Here is a 23,280-nt window from a genome sequence, read left to right as displayed (position 1 = left end):
ATTTTTCCCGTCGGTACAATTTTTTTTCAAAAGAGGGAGCAGCATTTCAAAGTGATATTGAATGTTGTATGTTTAAGTATTCAGATCACCAAGGCATGTTTAATGTGTCACTTGCTTTGGAACAGAAAGTAGAAGTAAACGCCAGTCTGGAAAATAAAAAAAGTGTCTACCAGTCGTTGCTATACATTCTTTAAATATACCAATTGGGGGTGGGCGTAGAGTAGTTGGTAAATCGATGGCCTTGTACGCATCGTACCTGGGTTCGAGTCCCGACCCCGCACATAGGCTTAGAAATTTTTCTTAAGAGATTTTTCTAAACCGAAGAGGCGAATGACCTTAGGGTAAAACCTCTATAATCGAAATAAAAAAAATATACCAATTGCAATCATTATGGCAAATAAAATCGAAAAATGTGTCATCGGCGATTTTTCTATTCCGCTCTATAAATTTGACTATTGAAACAATGCTTCCTCCTTTCATTTACCATGTTGCATTTGACAAACGGTGTGGGCACTATAGCCACTTCGGCTGAAAAATGATTGGTTACCAGAATCACATTTTGTGCAACATGTTCAACAGATGTCGTTAGTATGCCGTTGGCAATGAATTTTATAAAATTTTCTTCAAGCTGGTACGCCTGTTTTGTGTGTGGTTATAAGCTAAATATATTTTCATCACGCTTGCTTGCCGCACATCCATTCATTGTCGTTTGATAATGCGATAAAATCTGCAACAGCCATGTTGATCCATGCGGGGTCGCAACAACGCAAGCTGTTTAAGCCTTCAACCCGTTCGTAGAAAGCCGTGCGCGGTGACGTTCGGCGTGGAATAACTTGATTACAAATGGTGTGCTATTTTTCGCTCGGCGGCGTGTTGTTAGGATCTAAGAGTAGGATATGTGATTTTTTTTCGTTCAAGCACGAGGGCTACATTGTTGATTTAATTTTGTTATAAGCAATTGTTTCAAAAATATTACGAAAAAATTACGACTACGACAATTAATTCGTTCAAATCGGTCAATTAGGTCGCTCGTAGTATTTTTTTTTAATGTGCTAAAAACTTCGAATGGCTATATTGCGGCCAAAACTTTTTTTTTCTCTGATCTCATTTAATTTTGCTCTGCCAAATACTACCAAAAAATTGGATCTTCCATCGAAATCTTAATTTCACCTAATTTGGGTGATCCGTTGGAGACATTTTGACGCAGGATCAAGTAGGTAGCCATTGTGGTTGAAGTGGTGGTACCAGTGTATATGTAAACTTGTTGTGTAATCGCACTTTACCAACCGTAGTACTGGAACCAGAGTACCGAACGACAAAAAATCAATGGAATTAAGTTTGAACAAATCGTCTAGGTCATCTTTGAGAAATTTATGAGCTTGTGCGCCCATCCTTGGCTGCTACTCCGTTATCGACCTTGACCTGCAGCTCCTGGTAATCCTAAAGTGTTTATTGATCGATACCGGCGCAGGCCAGGCCCGAACGTAGATCGCGGAAAAAATGTTAGTCCGATACTTGCTTTTGCTAGTGTCCGTATATAATACTGCGCACTCCACAAGTACCACCGGAGCAGGATATTTGTTAGTAAATATAGGGGTTAGCCTATTTCCGCTACGAAGCCATAAACCGACAACAGAGAAGTAACTCCACTATCTGGACTGGATATCGACCCATCAACTCATGTACCGGTGACCAACGGCTTCACTTTCCTTCCGAAGGAAAACGTGACCACAGATTTTTTCACCTCAGAAATATCTCAACGGCCTTGGTTGGAATGAAACCAGACCAACTGGGTGGGTGTACCACTCAACTATCGGCGCCATCAGCTCGGCCATCTTTGAGAAATTTGTGAGATTAAATGATATATCCACGCATAAACACACAAACATTTTCCGTTCTCGACGAACTGAGTAGAACGGTATATAACACTCGACCCTGCGGACCAGATTTAGTTTATCGATTTTCAAAGTAATTGTAACTTCTTTCCATACGAGAAAAGGAAAATGGCATTAGTCGAATACTACCGTAAAACGGGGTATCTTTGGTCACCGGGGTAAGTTTGATCAAATGAGACTTTTTTCAGTAACGTACATTATGATGATTACCTCTAACAAAATCATCGAAACAAAATAAAAACCATATTCTAAACATGTTCAGCATCTACCGGCAACGATTATTTTGTCATTTAATGTACCTTTTATAAACACGAATTCAAATTAAAAATGATACAACTTTCATGCATCGTTTCAATCTGTTCAAACAATTCCTTGTATATTAATGAAATCAACCAACTTCAATTGAACCGATTACTTTTTTCGAAACCTTAAATATTTCTGTCCAATAATTGATTCAAACAATGTGATTTTTATTGCTAACTATTTTATTTCGACTATTTTCCCGAAAAAGCTCAATAAAAGTCGGCCGTATCCTTCCAGACAATTTTGTTTTCTTACGAGACGACACCATATCGGGCCATAAAATCGCCTGCAGATATGCAATTTACACAACATTTGGAGCGTTATTTCGCATTTCGATACACATAATTTGCTGATCAAAGTTACCCCAAAAACAACGAATGAAAATTTACAAATTTATTTTATTTTTATAGTAAAACGAAAAAAAATTACCAAATAATTTGGACGTTTTCAATCTGTGGGTATCAGTACTTGTTTTAAAAATGCAAACAATTACATCTACCTGATTTGAAGAAAGTTATTCGAAAACATGTAGAAAAATTGATCAATGCTCCCCCGTTTTACGGTACGCATGAATTACTAATCATGCTTCGAGCGAGTGATGTAAATGGCGGGAAACGTTTTATTATTTTTTAGATTGCGTAAATCCGCATAATCAATTTCATTGTGCCCACTTTCTTCGGGTGTCGCTGTAGAAGGATCATCTGTGTAAATACTGTCTCAGTTAGTAGACTTTATGAGGATACCAAAAAAACTTGCGAATTATTTTCATTATAAAAAGCCATCTCTTAGAACCATCATCCAGTTCCAATCTAGTATCTCAGGTAGCAGTACATTTTCAACAAAATGAAATCCTTGTTGATCGTAGGACTTGGTCTGTGCCTAATGGGCGTAAGTTTATAAAACCGATTAATCAATAACTTTTACAAAAAGTTTTTATTTTTCTCTTAATAGGTTGCTTTTGCAGCTCCAACTTCCATTCTACAGACCATACTTTCGGACATTACCACAGGCGTCAGTAATGTTCTGAGCTTTCTACAAACCGAAATAACTACTCTGACTAGCACAATCAACAGTTTGCTCAGTCAAATTACCGCCGCTCTTTCAGGTGGAATCTCGAACGCCAACAGACCATTGTCCACAGGATTAGCTAATGCCCGTACTGCCCTTCAAAACGCTTTGGCTGCTTTGACCAGCATTGTTGGCAATGGATTGACTCAATTCTCTACTGGTTTGACCACAACCCTGAACACTCGAACCTCTCAGCTATTGACAGCCCTTGGCTACTTGAACGGTAATCTCACGCAAGTTCTGGTTGCTGGAAATAGCGCTTCATTGGATCTGATTTACAAGCTGGGCAATGCTACTGCAAATCTGAACGCGGCAACAGCTAACGTGGCCTCGCATGTTAACTCCTTGCTCGGCAATTTGCTGAACACGCTGTTTGGTTAATTTTTAGCGATCATCAAATGAAGTTTACCTACTGCTGGCATTGAAAGAAAATGTTTTGTAGACAACGTATTTTACGGAATATTCGAAATATGTAACAATAAAAGATTTTCCAATAAAAATGCTAAAAGTAAGATATTGATGAAATTCTTTTTTAAATTAGAAGGTTCATCTATGAACATCCGTCATCGTATGGCTTCGTATGGTGGGAACTTCGTGCTTCGATGATCGTCGCCAACCGGTCCGGAGACCGTTCTGGGGGTGAAGAGCCCCCTTTGGGCTTGGCCATCACGATTCTGTAGGCGTCACCCCACGGATTCGCGTTGGCACTCTCACACAGGTTGTCGAAACACGCTCTGTTGCTACTTTTAATGGCTTTGTTAAGGGCCAATTTCGCAGCTCAAAACACTTCACGGCGGTTCTCTCTTGCATCCTCGGTGCAGGCTCTTTGCATCCTACGTCTAGCTCTGAGGCAGGCTGATCGTAGAGCTGCAATCTCGGCACTCCAGTATACCGGGCGTCTGTCGTTTCTGGAGGCCAACACCGACAGTCTAAGCGCATCCCCACTTAGACTGTCGGTGTTGGCCTCCAGTTCCAGGGCCGCGGTGAAAGCTACGATGTCGAAGTGATTGGACTTCTACCCGCGTACCTGACAGGGATCGCTATGGGTGTAGCTCTCGTCTATCCTCCATTCCATGCCTGGAACAAGACCCGGCCTGGCAAATGTAACGTCACCCAAGCAACACTTTCAACATGTAATGGCCGCGGTTTGATGCATAACCATAAACTTTTGCTGGTGCGCTTTTTCAGTTGCTAAATCAGTTGAATAATGGTTTATGTACGCTTCTGTTCAACAAGTTTTGTTGTAGAAACTGCTAATCAACAAGCGGTGCTGCTCGGGCAATCCATGCCTCCACCCCGTTTCTACGGAATGTGCTAGCGGAACCATTATTGGCTAACACAGCATCGAGTTTCGCAAGCGTCTCCAGTAGCGTTTGGCCCCTGCTATTTGTACAGCGGCTGCCCCACTCTACTGCCCAAGCGTTAAAGTCTCCCGCTATGACTACCGGTTTCCGACCTACTAGGTCTGACGAGAGTCTGTGGATCATCTGGTTGAACTGTTCTATGGGTCACCTTGGTGGAGCGCAGCAGCTACAATAGAACACACCATTGATCTTGGCAATCGCAACACCCTCGGCGGAGGAGTGTATTACCTCTTGAACCGGGAATCGTCCCGTTGTACAGATTGCCACCATCCCAGACCCGTCCGACACCCAATTGGGTCATTAAATGAGAAAAAAAAGTCGTTTTGACGTAGGACTACGTCTTTGTTTTCGATACAGGGGTACACGTTGCAAATTCTACAAAAATGGTATGTAACGAAAAGTGGTCCAATTTTAAACGCATATAATTCAGCCATCTCACGATAAATTTTCAATTTTTTTGCACATATCGCCCCGAAATTCTTCTAAGAATAGATTCCAATAGATTAACCCAAAGATTTTTGATATCATGGCATTAAAAACTTAAATAATGAACAACCTGGTCAAAATATCGCGCATTTACGCACAGAAGATAGCGCTTCCCTAGTCCAGCACGACAGATTTATGTACCTAGCGCGCAACGCTTCTATGAATGGCGTCATCATTGACTATTTAAAGGGATGTATTTCGCCAGTGCAGCTCAGTTGCCTGTTTAGCGGCAGACGAAGCAGGTCACTGCGTTGTGTGTTTTCACAGCCAGTGTAGCTGAGTTAGAAGTCCGTTACATTGCCTGTGGAAGTACGCTACCCAGTGAATGCGACTGTGCTTGCCGTTCAAACACTATGCTATCTTTTGTGTTGTGCTCGTTTCTAGCACACTTTTATGTATAATTATTCGTACACAAAATAGTTTGTACTTGCGAGCTCCATTTGCAAACACGGATAACATAGTGTCGTGGTATTAGTTGTCTCTTTCGCCCTACCCATCATCAGCGTTGATTCATTTTGCTTTGTGCGCTTGAGTTTAACGTTTGAGTCGAATGTGTAGGTAGTTTGATCTAATTTGTTACTAAATTGCACAACGAAAGTTTATTATTTACGTTCGATCAATTCATTGATTCATTTCCCCTTCACGTGATTCATTTCCACTCAGCCTATAGTATTTTGATTCTACTAATAGGTACATACTACAAAGCCTATTTATGAATGAATACACTGCCACTTGAAAAACCGTTGCAAAAACGCATCTTGTCCATATATAGAATTGTTTTCGATTCTTGTATATTTATAGTTTCGATATATGATTAAGACCACTGCGTTCGCTATATTTGTATGCGTACTTTAGGAAAGTTACAATAATGACAAAATATAACTAGACCAAGCATTCTGGTCTATACATGAAATGTGATTATATTGTCTAAATTTGATTTTTCTTCACTGGTCCGGGTTTTTTTCCACACACAATCGAAAAGTTTTTACAAGCTAATCTTATACTATAAAGATTTAGTTCCAGATATTACATTACGGTTACAGTTTTCTGTCTTCTTTCTTCAGATCTTCTTAAATAAGTTCAATCGGATTCGATCACCTACTACAAATGAAATGACCTGATAACCAAGAAGGTTTGGTTCAATGTGTAAACTCGATGTTGATTGGTCGTTATTAAACCATACGTAAGAAATATATTTGATTTATTATTACTATAAATATACTAAGAAAATAAATATTTTACATTAAGTAGTATAGTCCTACGTCTACAGCTCGTGCAACCCCATAGGGCTGCCCCTTGTAGTTTTTTATTACTTACATCGATAAAGCTGATTTTCGTGATTGCAACTGTGTTTTTTCCAACTCAGGAAACGTGAAAATAATATTAAAATTTAAAATAAAGAAATTTGTTGACAGTCTGGATTTGACACTATAGGAAGGATTTGACATATCGAATTTCACGACAAATGATGCCCTGTCAGAAAAAATAGGGCATGTTTTCTCGGTTTTCCCGGAGGGTTATTGTTATTTGACATAAACACCATCCATTGCATATAGTTTTTTTTTCATTTTTTTTAAATTTAATTCAATTCCTTATCTTCGGTGTACACCGTACAGACGCATTTTAAAACTATATATTTCTTATTAATATCTTATATCTATACTTCGAAACGTTAAAATCATACACTGTCGATATTGCCTGACAGCAAGTCGAAAACAAAAACTCTTTGCAGGAAGATACGGCGAGTCGCCAGAGTCTGCAGACCGAGTAGCATACATCTATCGGCATAAGGAGGCAACACAACTGGATCATTTCAATTGTTTTTCCTTTTAGGCTGTATTCATAACGTCCTGGAGTAAGCAAGCGTCCGAAACTAATTACTTTGCATTTATTAACGTTGACTTCCATTCCGTTAAGCGTGCACCATTCATGAATAGTACAGATATCTTCTTGAAGCACTACGGCGTCAAGTGCAGAAGCGATAGTTCGAAAGATTTTGAGTTCGTCCGCGTACAGTAATTTCCCAGACTTGATCCGACTACAGATATCGTTAATAAACAGAATAAAAATAAGCGGGCCCAGGTGACTGCCTTGCGGGACACCTGTGGGTGTTCTGAATGTGCTTGAACGCGTCTTTTTTTATACTCACGAATGCCGAGCGATCGGAAAGATACGACTGCAACCAGTTAGTCAGCCAGGTGGGAAATCCCAAACGCTTTAATTTTTAAGATTGCGATGTTGTGCGGTACTTTGTCGAAAGCACGACGTAAATTGCGTCCACTTGACGACGCTTCTCGACGACGGGAAACAACTTAGAAGTGTAAGCTATCAGGTTAGAAGTTGTTGATCGTTTTGTGACAAACCCGTGTTGATACTCCGAGATAATGTGGGATGCAGCTGCATACGTGACGTTGGAGACCAGCTTTTCGAGAACTTTGGAGAGACAGTTTAGTAATGAGATACCTCTGTAATTTTCGACGTTGTGAATATTTCCAGCCTTGTGAATAGGAACGATAGCAGCTTCTTTCCAGGCGATAGGAAAAATGCCTTCTGCGAGAGAGCGATTGAAAATGATACACACCGGCGCAGTTTTTTATAAATTGGGGCGAGAGATGATCGAGGCCAGGCCCTTTCGACGAATCAACAGCAGTCAGAGCCTTCAAGACGTCAGCTCGGCTTACAGTGGGACGGGGGAGATTTATGTTGTACGATGGTAATGTTTCCAAATACTCTTCCGAAGGGACGGTATGGTCGCTTCTAAACACTCCGCGAAAAAAATCAGCAAACAAATTTACGGTATCAGCTGGAGATTGCGCGCTTGCGTTTCCAAGGAAAACGTCAGTGGGAGTACTACCAGATCGTTTTCTGCTGCTAACAAATTTCCAAAATGTTGCGGGGTGATCGCGAAGGCTATTTTGCACATGATTCAAATACTCACGAAAAGCGGAATTCCGGGCCGTTTCGTATTGCAGTTCTATCCGTCGAAGAGTAACTTTGTTTTCGTCTGAATAATGGCGGAAATAACGCTTCCGTTGTTTTCGCAGTGCATTACGCAAACGGCGAATCTCAGCGTTCCACCATGGAAATTTGAAATCCACCCTCCTGTTGACTCGTTTCAGTGGAGCCTTTAGGCGGAGTATGTCATATACTTTGCCATAAAACAGCGCGACTGCTTCGTCAAGCTCATTACAACACATTAAGTCGGTCCAGTCGACAGTGGCAATCAGTGCGGAGTCAAAATCAAGCTCGTCAATCGAATGAAATGAATCATCTCCAGTGTTGGTACGTACATCTAGCCGCAGGACAAACGGTTTGTGGTGAGGATCGACTTTGAGAATAGCAGTCGGAGGTTCAGGCAGCTCTACGATATCAGTGTTGTTTACGAATGCAAGATCGAGGATCCTCCCGTTTACATTCGTCAATGAGCAGATCTGATACAGACCGTCTGCAACCATAGACTCCGTTACAGCTATTTCTTGTTCCGAAGAGGCATTAATAGGTAGGTAACATTTTAGATCATTATCGAGCGACCACTGAAGGCGTGGAAGATTGTAGTCTCCAAAGACGAGAACAGTGTCGGTGCTGCCAGCATTGTCTAGAATTGTTTGAACGGCATTAGCGTGCGCGTGATACAAATCCGGATCACTATTTGGCCTGAGATAAACACAGCTAATATATACAGATTGATTCGGGAGGGCGATACGCACGGCGATTTGCTCCAGGCGTTCAATTCCAGATAAGCTTAGCTGCGTGCCTACGAGGTTGTTCTTTACCGCTATTAGGACGCCACCGCCTCGACGCAGATGACTGGTTGTTGAGTTGCGGTCGCAGCGATATATTACGTAGTTTGACGAGAGCTCAGCGTTTAATATGTCTTCGCGCAGCCAGGTTTCCGTAAGGACAATGACGTCGTACTCACTAGAAGAAAGCGCTAGATGGAATTCTTGTGTTTTCGTTCTCATACCTCGCACGTTCTGGTAGTAAACGGAAAGAAACTGCTCGGAATGTGCGGTAACCTCGGGAACAGGCAATACAGGATGTGAAACAGGCGATGTAACTAGTTGGGAGGAGGGCAAAGAGCAGTGGAAGCAGTCATTGTTGCAGATTCGGGCGCATTCGGTTTCCAAAATAAACTTTCTGGAATCCGACTTCTCTTCAAACTCACGATAAGCAATGCCAACTGGCCATGTAGACGCCGTCATAACCTTTTCCTTGAGATCCGGGGGCATGCCAACTTTGTAGGAGACAAAATTCAGCGTTCTAGGATCTCTGCCACGAGGGACCAACTTGACGACAGTGATGTTCGAATTTCCGAGTTTATCCGCAGGTAGCTTGGTGACGCTTTCATCAGGGACATCGGGCGAAATTCCTGACAGGTACAACCAAAAATTTTTATCTTCACGATTCACAGCGATGGATGGTGTCAATGAACCAGCGACATCAGTACCACGTAGCAGCTTAGAAGGATTGGAGCCTGTATCGTCGTTGTCTCTCTTTCTTTTAGCAGAATTAAAGGAAAATTGTCGCGGTCCAGGAGTCGGCGTTTTTGGTACAGCGTCTATCAACGTTTTAAAGTTGGTCCGAATTTCTACCTTTAATTCCTCCAGTATGTCGTTGCGAATTGAATTTTTAAGCTCCTCGATCACTATTTGGTTTGCGGACACTAATGCGTTACGAAAACGTGCTTTGTCCATGATATTTTTGCAGGTGTTACACATCCAAAATAAGTTAGACTTGTTAATAACAGCGGCAAATAATTCGTCGTTTAGTTCGCAACATTTTGCGCAAAATGATGATGAACAAAAACCGCCACATTTTACAGCATTACGACCATCGGAAAATTTATCAGTACAACTCTCACAAAATCCAGGCATTTTACGATATGCGGTAGTGTAAGGGTTACTAGTTGAAATGCTCAGTAACAGATGGCGCCACTTTCACTCTACAAGATGATGACAGGTATGTTTTTGGGTACGAAATTCACTTAGGTACAAGATCGAAGGAGCGCAAGAAAGTACTAACCAAAACAACTACCAATTACTTCTCACCTTTCTCGTTCTGGCACCTGGAGTTCAGGAAGGCGGACGACAACTGATGGATGTATATGTTCTTTCGGTTGGCAGAAATAAAACACAGCAGCGGCGATGATGTTTATTTCTGCTGGATGATGAATTAGCAAATTAATGGGCGGTATTTGGTCGTGTGTTATGTTGATATTTTGTTCAGGATGGTGACACTTTTGTAAACTGCGAGTGGAAGTGATGGAGGTGGAGTGGCGAGGTGACGGAGTGGCGAGGTGACGGAGTGGCGGTGTAGCGGTGGTATGGCGGTTGTGGCAAATCGGCAAACTGCTTCAGCTTGTCCAGAATACCTTGATATTGCGGTCCTACCTTGCGTGTGAGCAAAACACCGTCATTCGGAAAGTGAACACGGAGGCTGGATAACAAGTTTGAACGGTTTTGCAGGATATTGAGGCAATAATTACAATGATATAAACAAAAAATGAGGAGCGCGGAAAACAAACTAAACTTTCACAAACAGTGTTGGCAGTTGGCATTTTGGGTGTTGTTCTGATAGGAAATGTAAACAACCGCAGTTTTCCTATGTATGGTTGCCAAGTTTACATAAAATTTATTTAAAAAAAAAACAAAAAAATCGTTTTTACGTATTACAACGATTTTTTTTGAAATAATGTTATATTATGTATATTGGACCTAAAATTTATCGAATGGAACGGAAAACTATATACAGCTTAATGACCCAATTGCCGTTGCCGGCAGGGATGTTGTACGGGTCGGATAAGAGAGCGACATCTGTCCTCGACTCCGAGACCGACTGCCACAACAGCTGTTGGGCAGCTGCACAATGGTTAAGCTTTAGCTGTGTGACGTTCATGGCTTCTTCTTATTTTCCTCACCGAAGGGACACGAAGGTCCACCCATAGCATGGTTACGGGCTTGCTTCTTAGCGGTGCAGATAAGGCATTTATGCACCTTAGTGCAGCCCCGCTCTTTATGTCCCTCCGCGCCGCAGCGACGACAGTTTGCTCATGTCTGTACCCTTGCATTCGTACGACTTATGGCCGGACTCAAGGCACCGATAGCACCTATCCACTGAAGGCGGCTGGGGTATGTTAACTGGGCATACTGACCAGCCAATCTTCAGTTTACCTATCCCGGTAACCTTTTTTGCTTCCGCTTTCAGTAGCCTGAGGTAGGCTACTTGCGTGCCAGAGGGTCTAGCTCTTAGGCGCACAGAGGCCCGCTCAATTACTGCGCCACATTGCTCGGTGACGGCAGCGACGACATCGTCTGCGGCCGTGAACTCGGCTGGTGCGGCATACAAGGCCTTGGCCCAAGAGGTCCTGGGTGAAGGCGCCCAGGTGAGATCGTTAGGGGCGGAAATGACTCTCCAGTGTAAGCATTTCCGCCCCTAACGATCTCACCTGGGCGCCTTCACCCAGGACCTCTTGGGCCAAGGCCTTGTATACCGCACCAAATTGTATCACGCTGCGCACGTCTTGCCCGAGGCCCGAGAGGCTTTCGGCCGCCTTCACCCAGGACCTCTTGGGCCAAGGCCTTGTATACCGCACCATATTGTGCGCCTTGTTTCAGCACCAAAAGCATTTCACCTGTATTGGTGCGTCTCACGCTGCGCACGTCTTGCCCGACGGCCGAGAGGCTTTCGGCCGCCCGCATTGACTTTAGGACGTCGGCATATTTGTCCTTGTCGGTCTTTAACCACAAGGCCTCGCCTCTGTCCTTGGCCTTCTTTGCGGGTCGAGGTGCGTCCGGCGTCGGCTTCCTCCTACTGACCAGCTTCCAGGGGTTTTCGCCCCCTGTCCCGGTTGCGCCGGGTTGCTGGTCTCTATTTTCTGCCCGACGGGATCGTTTGCGCCCCGGTTTACCTCGACCAAACGGCGTTTGGCCGTCACGGTTATACGCCGTTTGGTGTTGCTTTTTGCACCCTCGCCTGGTGACTTCCTACGATGCTTCAAGTTTGACGCCGTCTTGCGCTTGCCCCTGACCTTCGAGGGGAACTCAGCCGCCGCTTCGAGCGACTTGGCTACTCCATAGAAGGGAAAGGGGAAGGCCCCTGCCTGGGTACCTATGTCGGCCTTCTCGCTTCCCTCCTCCCTCTTGGAGGCCACTGTCTGGGTTCCTCTGTCGCCTTCTCTCGATCTTCTACCCTCTTGGCGTAAGCCTGCTGTTCCTGTCTTGCGACTCGAACAGCTTTTCGGAGCACCAGCAGGCTCTGTTTCAGATCCTTGTTGATGTTTTGTTTCGCATTTGTAAACTCGATGATACTATCGAGTTGCTCCACAACTTTACGCATCGCGGTTAGTGGTCCGTCCAGCGCGTTGGTAGAGCTATTTCCTACCACTGCGGGGGGTGGGGTCACTGGTGCTGTCGGATGCAGCCCCCGACGCTCCACTACCCTCCCCACTGGGGGGAGACCTCATCAAACCACCTTTGGCAAAGGGGTTCGGCACCTCCGTTTGTTTGTTTTTGTTTTTGTTCACTTCGCTTATTGATCCCACGAGTAGCGCGAAAAAGAAAGGTCCGCCACGCCAGAGCTCCGCATTAACGTGGTAAGGGACGCTTACTGTGGGGGTTGCCCAGGTACCCCACAGGCTCCGTTAACGATCGAGCATCTTTTTCACCCCCTCGATGACTCATCCCTCGGCACGGATCGCTTCCCGCCTTGGACTTGGGGTTATGACCTTTGTTGCTTTACGTGATGACCGCGGCCCAGATCATCACAACCATCCTCCTTTACCAGGGCTTTGGACCTGTAGCTCAATAGTTCCAAGTTCGTAGGTTATTACGGACATACTATTATTGAGATCCGTCATTCGCTAGCGTATCGCGTGTGAAAGTAGCGATTTGGCCACTACTCGGGTTCTGATTGCCCGGCGGACCCTTCTTGTCAGGGTGGCCTAAGTGCTCCTACCGGAATTTCGAATCTTCATATGTAAACAAACAAAAAAGGAAAAAAACAAATAAATACATTGCTTTCGTGTCTCTTAGTCTTAAATTTACCGAAAAAAATTAAAAAAACGATACAGTAGAACCTTGCGGCAATTGAAACATAGTAACACAAATAAACTAAATTTACCGACTTTTATTTCCTCTCTCCTCGTTGCGTTCTGCTACCTTTGCTGGATGTTTCTAGTGACAGGAATGTTTGGCGGATTCTTGCCACTTCCGACTGGCCAGGATCCCAACGGCCGCGTTCACCTGCAGTTTTCGTTCCTCTACAGCGAGAGGGGTGGGCGCTTAGAATCCTTTACGATTAGCCGAGGAAGCGAAAACTCCTTTACAATTAGCTTCCCCCGACGACGATCCTGCACCACTAAAACTTTTGACCGAACCACGGGCCGACACTTTCGATGGGAATCTCTTCTGGCACACACGCGCACTTCACTTACAAGCTACTGTGGCGATAAACTTTTCCGAAAATAATCTACGTCTGTCTTCAACCGTGGTTCGTCACTTTCTAAACTCTATGGCCGCCTTCAAAATCGTCCAAAACAAACCTCCAACCGCATCGCCGCAATGCTATCATCGCCGATGCACAGCATAATCAGCACACTTTTCACGGCAAGAGGAAAGTGGTAGCCTATCTAAACCCTATGTTAATCGTACAAATTCACGCAACAAACATTATCTAACATATCAGCACGAACAAAACCGTTCACCAACGCCAAACTATACAAAAATTCACAAATAAACGTAAACGGTACGAAACAGCGGTGAGCATTATATTACGTAAACAATACACTCTACGGAGTGTATACACAAAAAAGGGTGTATTTCCACCCAGTGCTAAATTGTAACCCTGACGGGTTGCACGCGTCACAACCAATCATCTCTGAGTTTCAGTACGGTATTGAAAAATAACGCTCGACAATAATCTCGTGTGATTTGTAAACAAAGTTGTGCATGTGATCGTGAAACGGCGACAAGTTGACATGATTTATATACACTCAGGCAAAAAACAGCGAATTTCATATGAATATCGCATATTTTTAGCCACAATAGTAACACGTATGTAAATCATAAGATTAGATTATGAAAAGGCATTTATTTGGTCAAATCGGTTAGCTACACTCAGGCAAAACGTATATCGAAATTCATAAGAATTAACGTATTGCATAGAAAAGTAACAAAATCATGTTTTCATAAGATTAATATGAAAACATACGACTTTTATGATTATCTTATAGTTTATAAACCATTGCATCTGCCAATCATTTGAATTTCATACGAGCATTCTATGATTCTCATGAACATAAGAGAAATTTATAATGTTACCTAATGAAAAATTAAAGAAGGCATATGGAAAATGAAACCATAGCAAACCGATTTGACGAAATAAAAGCTGCTTCATAAGAGAGTCTTATCCGATTTGGTTCCAATTCGGGGTAGAAACTCCTGGTGGGGCTAAGGCACAAATCTCCGATCAACATGGGGAACATATCATTTGAGCCAGTCGCTACTGATTTCTGGTGCGGCTAGGAATCGATACAGGAGTGATCCGATGGGAGTAATTTATTTTTCTTGTTATTCTATTGCGCACGTATTTTAATGTTCCGGATATTCCGTAAAATTCGTTGACAAACAAACATATTATTCAATGCTGGTACTAGGTATTCTTTATTCAATTTAAGCACAATGGAAACTATCGAAACATTCTGTAAGCTGTATTTAGAATATTGCCGAGCAAGGAGTTAACATGCGATGCCACGTTAGCTGTCGCCGCGTTCAGATTTGCAGTAGCATTGCCCAGATTGTAAATCAGATCCATTGAAGCGCTATTTCCAGCAACCAGAACTTGCGTTAGATTACCGTTCAAGTAGCCAAGGTTTGTCAATAGCTGAGCGGTTTGAGTGTTCAGCGTTGTGGTCAAACCAGTAGAGAATTGAGTCAATCCATTGCCCACAATGCTGGTAAGAGTCATCTGAGCATTTTGGAGGGCATTACGGGCATTAGCTAATCCTGTGGACAATGCTCTGTTGGCGTTCGAGATTCCACCTGAAAGAGCGGCGTTAATTTGACTGAGCAAACTGTTGATTGAGGTAGTTAGAGTAGTTATTTCGGTTTGTAGAAAACTCAGAACGTTACTGCCACCTGCTTGAGCCGTGAAAAGAAAAGTAACAAAATCATGTTTTCATAAGATTAATATGAAAACATACGACTTTTATGATTATCTTATAGTTTATAAACCATTGCATCTGCCAATCATTTGAATTTCATACGAGCATTCTATGATTCTCATGAACATAAGAGAAATTTATAATGTTTCCTAATGAAAAATTAAAGAAGGCATATGGAAAATGAAACCATAGCAAACCGATTTGACGAAATAAAAGCTGCTTCATAAGAGAGTCTTATCCGATTTGGTTCCAATTCGGGGTCGAAACTCCTGGTGGGGCTAAGGCACAAATCTCCGATCAACATAGGGAACATATCATTTGAGCCAGTCGCTACTGATTTCTGGTGCGGCTAGGAATCGATACAGGGGTGACCCGATGGGAGTAATTTATTTTTCTTGTTATTCTATTGCGCACGTATTTTAATGTTCCGGATATTCCGTAAAATTCGTTGACAAACAAACATATTATTCAATGCTGGTACTAGGTATTCTTTATTCAATTTAAGCACAATGGAAACTATCGAAACATTATGTAAGCTGTATTTAGCAAATTGCCGAGCAAGGAGTTAACATGCGATGCCACGTTAGCTGTCGCCGCGTTCAGATTTGCAGTAGCATTGCCCAGATTGTAAATCAGATCCATTGAAGCGCTATTTCCAGCAACCAGAACTTGCGTTAGATTACCGTTCAAGTAGCCAAGGTCTGTCAATAGCTGAGCGGTTTGAGTGTTCAGCGTTGTGCTCAAACCAGTAGAGAATTGAGTCAATCCATTGCCAACAATGCTGGTAAGAATCGTCTGAGCATTTTGGAGGGCATTACGGGCATTAGCTAATCCTGTGGACAATGCTCTGTTGGCGTTCGAGATTCCACCGGAAAGAGCGGCGTTAATTTGACTGACCAAACTGTTGATTGTGGTAGTTAGAGTAGTTATTTCGGTTTGTAGAAAACTCAGAACGTTACTGCCACCTGCTTGAGCCGTGACGGTAACCTAGAAAAGTTTTTAAAATTTGTACTTGAAAGGATGAAATTATATTAAATTGTGAGGCTCACCGCCATCAGGCACATGCCAAGTCCGATGATCATCAAGGATTTCATTTGGTTAGTAATATACTACTGCTTCAGATGCAAGAACTACCTGTGGGTGGCGAATGAATGAGGTTTTTATATTGAAAATAATTTCCTAAACCTGTACTGGAAAGTTTTTTCTTCCTCATAACTATTTTGCCCAACCAACCGAGACAGTATTTGCACAGATGATCCTTCAAAAACTATTCCCAAAAAAGCTGTTTTTCCGTTCCCCACATAATGAGATAGATTATTATGGAATATCCGGCTGGGGTCCACTAGGAAGTTGATAACAGCCTATTATCTTTCTCTGGACAAATCCAGCCTAGAGGACGTGTGGTATCCGGCGGGTTGAAGTATATCAACCAAGAATTAATCTGCTAGGTTCCTGTTCCAATGTTGTAAGAGGCGACTGAAAACAGGAGTCCTCATATCGAGGTGTTTCTCCGTACCGAGGACTGAATTGCTGGCAGGACTAAAATATATCGGTCGCGAACGGAGTGTCCTGGGTCTTACCCTTACTGTGTTAAGCGGAACTCTAACACAGTGGACGTTTGTTTCTTCGCTAATCGTGGGACTCAAATGGTGGTCATGTCCCTAATAACCATTTTGGGGTTCTCTACCTATAGCTAATACCATAGAAAACGGGATAAATGTGTGATCATGGGTAGTATAGGCGATTATAAGCCAACGTGTTTGATATCTTCTAACTGCTGTACAACAAGTGCTGATGATGAAATATGTAGTGCTGTGATCGAGTATGGTTGAAGCAGCACAAATTAATCTTCATAATAAACGTACAGCAACCATGAATCTATCCCGCCTTGTGCAGGAAGGAATAGCTTCCATATATTTGGTTCAAGAACCGTCTTTCCATAAAGAAAACTTCTTTGTTGGAAAATTACTTAATCCCGCCCTCGCAGCTTTCAACAAAAATGGCATAGTAAATCCACGTGAAATACCTCGTGCCTGTATACTTACGAATATATTGACGCATGTCTTATATCTAACCTCACAACTCGCGATATTTGTGCTGTCACAGTCAACATGACTGTTGATAACATAAACAAGAAATACGTCTATTGTTTGGAATATTTACCACATAATGAACCATCACCTTCTGATGATTTCAAAAGGGTTGTATCATACTGTGGCAGATATGGGTTTCCCTCATAATTGTCGGTGATGCAAAGCTCCACCACATAATTTGAGGCAGCTACGATATCATTTTGAGAGGCAGCGACGGGTTGGAGACCTTTAAGTTGACTCGCATACAGAAATCCCCTTTGGTCGTCTGAGCGAAGTGGTTGGAAAAGCCTTTGCACAAATGTCCCAAGTCTCGACGAGACTAGCAAATCAAATAAGTTACTTTCGAAAGACTTTTATGTCAGTTCGATCAGAACTGCTAATCGCGAATACTCGTCTGATGAAGATGTAGTAGACGAATTTCGCGCCAACTCGAACAAATGTTGACAGCACCCTCTCAGATTTTAATGAAACTTTGAGAACTTTGTCACAAAAAGCCACTTTGCATATTTTGTTTTTCCAAAAATGATCTAGAAAGTCTTTTGAAAAGGGTCAAATTTTTTTTTACCAATTTCTTTCAAATGGCTATAATCTAAAAATGACAAATTCTACAAAATAATTTTGTAGGAGTGATTTTCACAAAAATAGTCCAAATTTTGAATAAAAATGTTAAAAAAATTCTTGATCGACTCCTGCACTGAATAACAATTTTAGTTGCCCCTTCACCACTCCCTTCCGGCTGATTAAAGTTGCTAATGCAATACCTTATTAATATATTAAAATGTCTAATCCTGGAACCATCCTTTTGAAAAAAATCAAATTGTGCAGAAAATTGTACCCGTTGGAACAAAAATATATATTTTTTCTTAGAACAATCGTCTTCATTTGGAAAAGTTAATCTTAATGTTTCGTTTTCCACTCGTCAGCAACTGGCACCAACTTGCTGTTAATTTAGCTTTATATCCAAACTACCACCACATAACTGACTGCAAGTTGGTGTCATTTAGTGACGAGTGGAACATGAAACATTGAAATCCAACTTTTCTAAGTTAGGTGTTGTTCCCTCATGCGAAAATTGGTTCATCCACATTTTTTCCTTGGGAAGAAAAATATGTTGCGTCCTTAAACCGTCTTTACCGTGACAACCGACGTCGGTTTTCACGGTAAAGATAGATACGTCTACCTTTATCAGGACACATGTTAGTGAACTCGGGTGATTCGTAGTTATTCTGCCTAAGCTGGACCCTCATTAACAGAAGACAAAGATTAAACCCGTACGATATTAAGCCTGTTCTAATGACCCTGCCACTTCAAGTTTTCCGATCTGTTTACTTCACATCCTTGCTCTCACTTGAGTACTATGGCTCTAAGTGTCATAACTTTCCCTACCCAGTAATCTCTATCTAATTGAATGTCGTTAAAATGTAAAAAAGAAAATGTGACTAACATAGTCGAAGTAAAAAAAAGGAAAAAAAATGTGCACTATTCTGCAAAATGTATATTAAGGTTTCATCTGTGAAATCGAAATTTTCGAGTGCAAGATGTCAAAATAGCGTCCAAAATGGCCGTTTTCTCGAAACAAGATTTTTCGAATATGCAGGCTTCAGAGCATAAAAAAGATTGGCATCCCTGCGTGAACTTGAAAGAGAAACAAAATTCAATTCATACCCGTCGTGATAAATAAAATTTTGGGTTCGTTTCCCTCGTCATTCGTTCTCCCGCAACAGCTGAATGCGTCGGATATGCTCGGTTTCAGAAGCAAACTAAATATTGTTTCTTTGGTAGCTCTGAGAGGGATTATTGTGCAAAACTGCACTTCTGCCTTCAAACCGTCCACATAAAAACAAATGAATACTTTGGTTGGTGAAGGAGTTTACATTTCCTCTGCATTCAAGCATTCGATTCTGCATAAAATTTCAGTCAGTTGGAAAGCTAATAAATGAGGGAGGCAGTGAATCTGCATGTCGGTTTCGGTAAATACAAGCAAAAATAGGTAACTGATTTTGAAATTTCGTTGCACTGACAGGCATTCACGTTTTTGAACCATTCAACCAATTAACTTCGCATTTTGCCCACCTAAAAGAAGACAACATTCTACGGCGCTTTAACCTACAAAATCGTAATATTTTGATCATTAACGATGTTTCACAGCCGGCCAAAGTGGAAAAATCATACGAAAATACGATATTTCATGTTGAAGTGGCTGCTATTTTGTTTCTATAACGATTTTTTTTTCATTTTTTTTTAGGTTAGGGCTATGGAATGTTTTCTTCATGATTGTTTTGGTTTTCTGGTTGTAGACGACGAATTGCGATCTGTATCGTACTCGCAGATGAGATCGTTTTTTAAATACTTGGACGCCATTTTTGACACCTTACACTCGAAAATTTTGAATCTATAGATAAAAACTATAGAATATGTTGCAGAATAGCGAACATATCTAAGATATTTTACTTCTTCAAAAAACTACCAAACATAAGGTATTTTTTGCCCAATTATGTAAGAGAACCCCTTAAAAAGCTTTACAACGAAAAAACGCAAGGGAATTACTTGAGCGGTTCTTGAGATATTTATATATGAGACTTTGAAGACATGGGTTTGAATAAAACATGATAAAAGTGTTCAGAAGAGTTGAAAGCAAATTTTACTTATTTTTCCAACATCAGGAAGGAGTCGGGGCAGTTTGTAAAATGTGTTTCTAACATGTTGATATTTAAATATATGGAAAAGGAAAGAAATCAATTCTTTTCTTAAGAAAAAAAATCTTCTATTGCCCCTTAATGAAAGAAACAACTTAATTTTTTTGCAAAATTCTCAAGCGAGAATTTTTTTTTTGATAAGTCTAAATTTGTTGTGCATAAGCATAAAGTATGGGTTTTTCAGTGTTTCGGATTGTCCTCTTCAGTAACTATCACCAACTTAATGCTAGTCCAAACCATCACCAAATTTTGGTTGTAAATCTGGCATGGAATGGCCCGTATATACAAAATGATCAACAGATTCTCATAAAAATCAATCCTAGTGTATACATATACAAACGAAAAATGATATTTTTGATCGTTTTCCTACTGTTTCCTAAAAATAGTACACAGTATCAGCATGGGATTTCAAAGGAGTGACCAAAACCAAGAACAAAATATGCTTCATAGAACCCGCTTCCAACACATTAGAAGGTATAAATTGGATATAAAGATCAAGCGTAAAAATCGTACTAAAATCCTTCAGCATAAGAATTGCTTAAAAAGTTCTCGCTCGGAAAAATCGGCAAGTATAAACCTCTAGTATAAAAAGCGGCAAAAAATAATAATTCGTTCACAATCGAGTATTCGTATAACTTTACATTCAAGATTAAAAGTTGGATAAAGATATGTGCTTTGTAAGAAACCAATATATTTTTACAGTTTCACATTTCTTATATCCCAAATATGTAGAATTTGTTCAGTCTTGTATACCAATCAACTTAGTTCGATGATTTAGAACAATGTCGGCATGTTTGAGTCTAGTGGTGGCCCTGGGTGATGGAAATTTGCAACTTGATGTTTGTGGCTGGAAATGTTTGTACATAATGTTTGGTTGATGGTTAACAAACTCTCGAGTAAGAAAAAAATGTTCTACACATACCATTCCATCTTAACCGTTACAGAGTTATTGAACTTTTTACTGGAAATGACTTATTTGTGTAATAATACATCTAACTCAAAAAGTATACGTTTGACACCTGCTCCTTTACAGCCGCTTCAAAGTTGAGAACGAAGCCCTATTATCTTTCAGTTAATCAAGTAACATTTTAGTGATGAAGTAATCAAATAGTGTTTTTGATAAGGTTTTTGTTATTTTTTTCAAAATTATGAAATGAACGTAACAGTCACTTTTATCTAAAAGTTGAGTTTCAAGATGATCCACAATTGGTCCTTCAACATTATATGCCAATCTCTTCACGTTTCTTTGTTATTTTATTTAAACTTTTTTAGTCGACTTGAAAGTGCTTAAAAACTCTAGTCTAAAAATATGCTTTATATTTCTATTCCAAGGAATTTAGGAGAGCAGAGAAAATTTCCTATCGAATTATGTAGAAATATCATTCAGTTAAGGGTACTAGGTGGTTTTTTTTCTAGTAGAATAGTTCAGAATTAGTGTTTTTCGAGGTGTGTTGTCATTTTTCTAATTATTAATTAACAAAATTTATTTTTTTTTTGTTGGAGACGGACCACTGCGACCAACATTTTGATCTATTGTGGCAAACAAAATTTATTAAAGCGATTGTTCATTTGAGCGGGTTCGAAATCATCGGTTTTGGATATTCAATGATGTGATTGAAACGATTTCGCGTCAAAACAAAAAGAGATCATTAGGAAGGAATTTTAGAACTTGCTGAGATGCATTATTTTGATGATGATAATGGTAAAGTACTTGATTAGGAAAAATTACGAAAATGCCAATAATACCACTAACTTTAAACTATATGACTTCTAAACGTATACTAAATTCACTTAACTGAACGGTTTGTACATTTTTCTCTGTGAAGTTTTGTTGGCTTTCCAGTTAATACAAAAAATATAAGGTAGATTGCATATTCTTTTTAAATAAATCTAGTATAAGAGAAAATAAGATTAAATAAGCATCCAAGTTCAATAATCCGAAAACATGGAGACAAGAAGAGATAAAGTACGAACAAATTATACTACCTGAATTAATAAAGTTACTATGTTAACTCTTTGTACTTTTAAATAATTTACTTCTAAAAGGATACTTAGACTTATTAACTGAAACATATGGCGACACCATTCAATAGAAAATGTTCTCACATTTCCGATGAAGAGATTTTAAATTCAAAGTATTTATTTTACATTGGAGGTATTCAAAAATAAACGATTTACAGAAAAAGTTTAATGCCTCTGTAAAAGTGGAGATTTTATGGTATGTATAGAACGATTTTTGTCTCCAAATATGATTCTGTATCACCCCTCAAGCGATCCTTAACCATGAATCAAACACTGATAAATAAAACACTTTGTGAACCACTTAAAACGAACCGCCAAAAACTTTAGTAGACTGACTGTATGTTGCGAACCACTGGATGTGATCGATGGAATAGGATAGCACTGATTTACACTTGTATTGTTTTTTGTGCTTTAGCTAGGTTAGACTTGGGTTGTTAGAATGAAACTGATAGCTCCTGTGTGCAGAGCGGGCTTATTTGTATTAACGCCACTTGTTCTAGAGACGCTTGGCTCATTCTATTCTAAGCGTGAATAAGGAAGTCATGCCAAACATTGATTACCTGTCATCTCTTTTCCACTTTGGTTAGTTGCATCTTTTTCCATTCCAGTTCGTTTATTTTATAAGGCACGTTTGCGTTAGCTTGAGATTGTATCGTTGGTTCATTCAAGCTTACCGAAGATGATACATTGTCGCGCGTATCGCTGTTGTTGCTGCTGCTATTGTTGTTGTTGTTGTTGTTGTTGTTGCTGCCGCTTGCATTGTGTAATGGTCGTGTGTAATTGAAATATTTGACTCTCATTCGTGTTTCTCAGCAATAGCTGAATCGATCTTATCCAAACCAGTTTCAAAAAACCTAACACTGAACACAAAAAATTTGTTTTTGATACTGATGAACATCTGTGTATAAAAGTTATTTTTACGGTTTTGTTTATTAACCCTAGAACGTTACACGTTACGTACCCCACGCGTTGATCGCAATTTTCGCAGGTAAAAATGCAAACAAAAGAAATGTATAATATTTTTTTAATTGCGAAACAGCTGTGTAGTTGAAAGTACGGAAATTATTGAATCGATAATACATAAATTGGCTTGTCCCAGGTCGGTAAATGCCGAATTCAAAGAGGGGTAAATTTGTACCCCAGTGCAACGTTCTAGAGTTAACTGGTAAACTTAACAGCGAATAGAAATGCTTT

General features: G+C 40.7%; 2 protein-coding genes across 4 annotated transcripts; one reads left to right on the top strand and one right to left on the bottom strand.

Annotated features, from left to right (window-relative positions):
- The first annotated feature begins 2,981 nt into the window (after window positions 1-2,981).
- On the top strand, window positions 2,982-3,774 carry LOC131696051 (uncharacterized). Its single transcript, XM_058984577.1, has 2 exons — window positions 2,982-3,086; window positions 3,150-3,774. The coding sequence occupies exons 1-2, from the start codon at window positions 3,042-3,044 to the stop codon at window positions 3,645-3,647; spliced, it is 543 nt and encodes a 180-aa protein (XP_058840560.1). The 5' UTR covers window positions 2,982-3,041; the 3' UTR covers window positions 3,648-3,774.
- An 11,991-nt stretch (window positions 3,775-15,765) lies between these two features.
- LOC131696048 (uncharacterized) lies at window positions 15,766-22,539 on the bottom strand. 3 transcript variants are annotated; one of them, XM_058984573.1, is made up of 3 exons: window positions 22,328-22,539; window positions 16,325-16,409; window positions 15,766-16,262 (listed from the first exon to the last, which is right to left on the bottom strand). In XM_058984573.1, exons 2-3 carry the CDS (start codon window positions 16,367-16,369, stop codon window positions 15,792-15,794), a joined length of 516 nt encoding a protein of 171 aa, XP_058840556.1. In that variant the 5' UTR covers window positions 16,370-16,409; window positions 22,328-22,539; the 3' UTR covers window positions 15,766-15,791. The 3 variants fall into 3 exon arrangements, with proteins under 3 accessions (XP_058840556.1, XP_058840555.1, XP_058840557.1); XM_058984572.1 differs by having other exon boundaries at window positions 22,399-22,539; XM_058984574.1 differs by having other exon boundaries at window positions 22,423-22,537.
- Between the last annotated feature and the right edge of the window lie 741 nt (window positions 22,540-23,280).

Source organism: Topomyia yanbarensis, unplaced genomic scaffold, assembly GCF_030247195.1.
Source record: "Topomyia yanbarensis strain Yona2022 unplaced genomic scaffold, ASM3024719v1 HiC_scaffold_65, whole genome shotgun sequence".
Taxonomy (NCBI): domain Eukaryota; kingdom Metazoa; phylum Arthropoda; class Insecta; order Diptera; family Culicidae; genus Topomyia; species Topomyia yanbarensis.
Note: the sequence above shows the minus strand (reverse complement) of the source record. Positions and strands in the feature narration are given on the sequence as shown.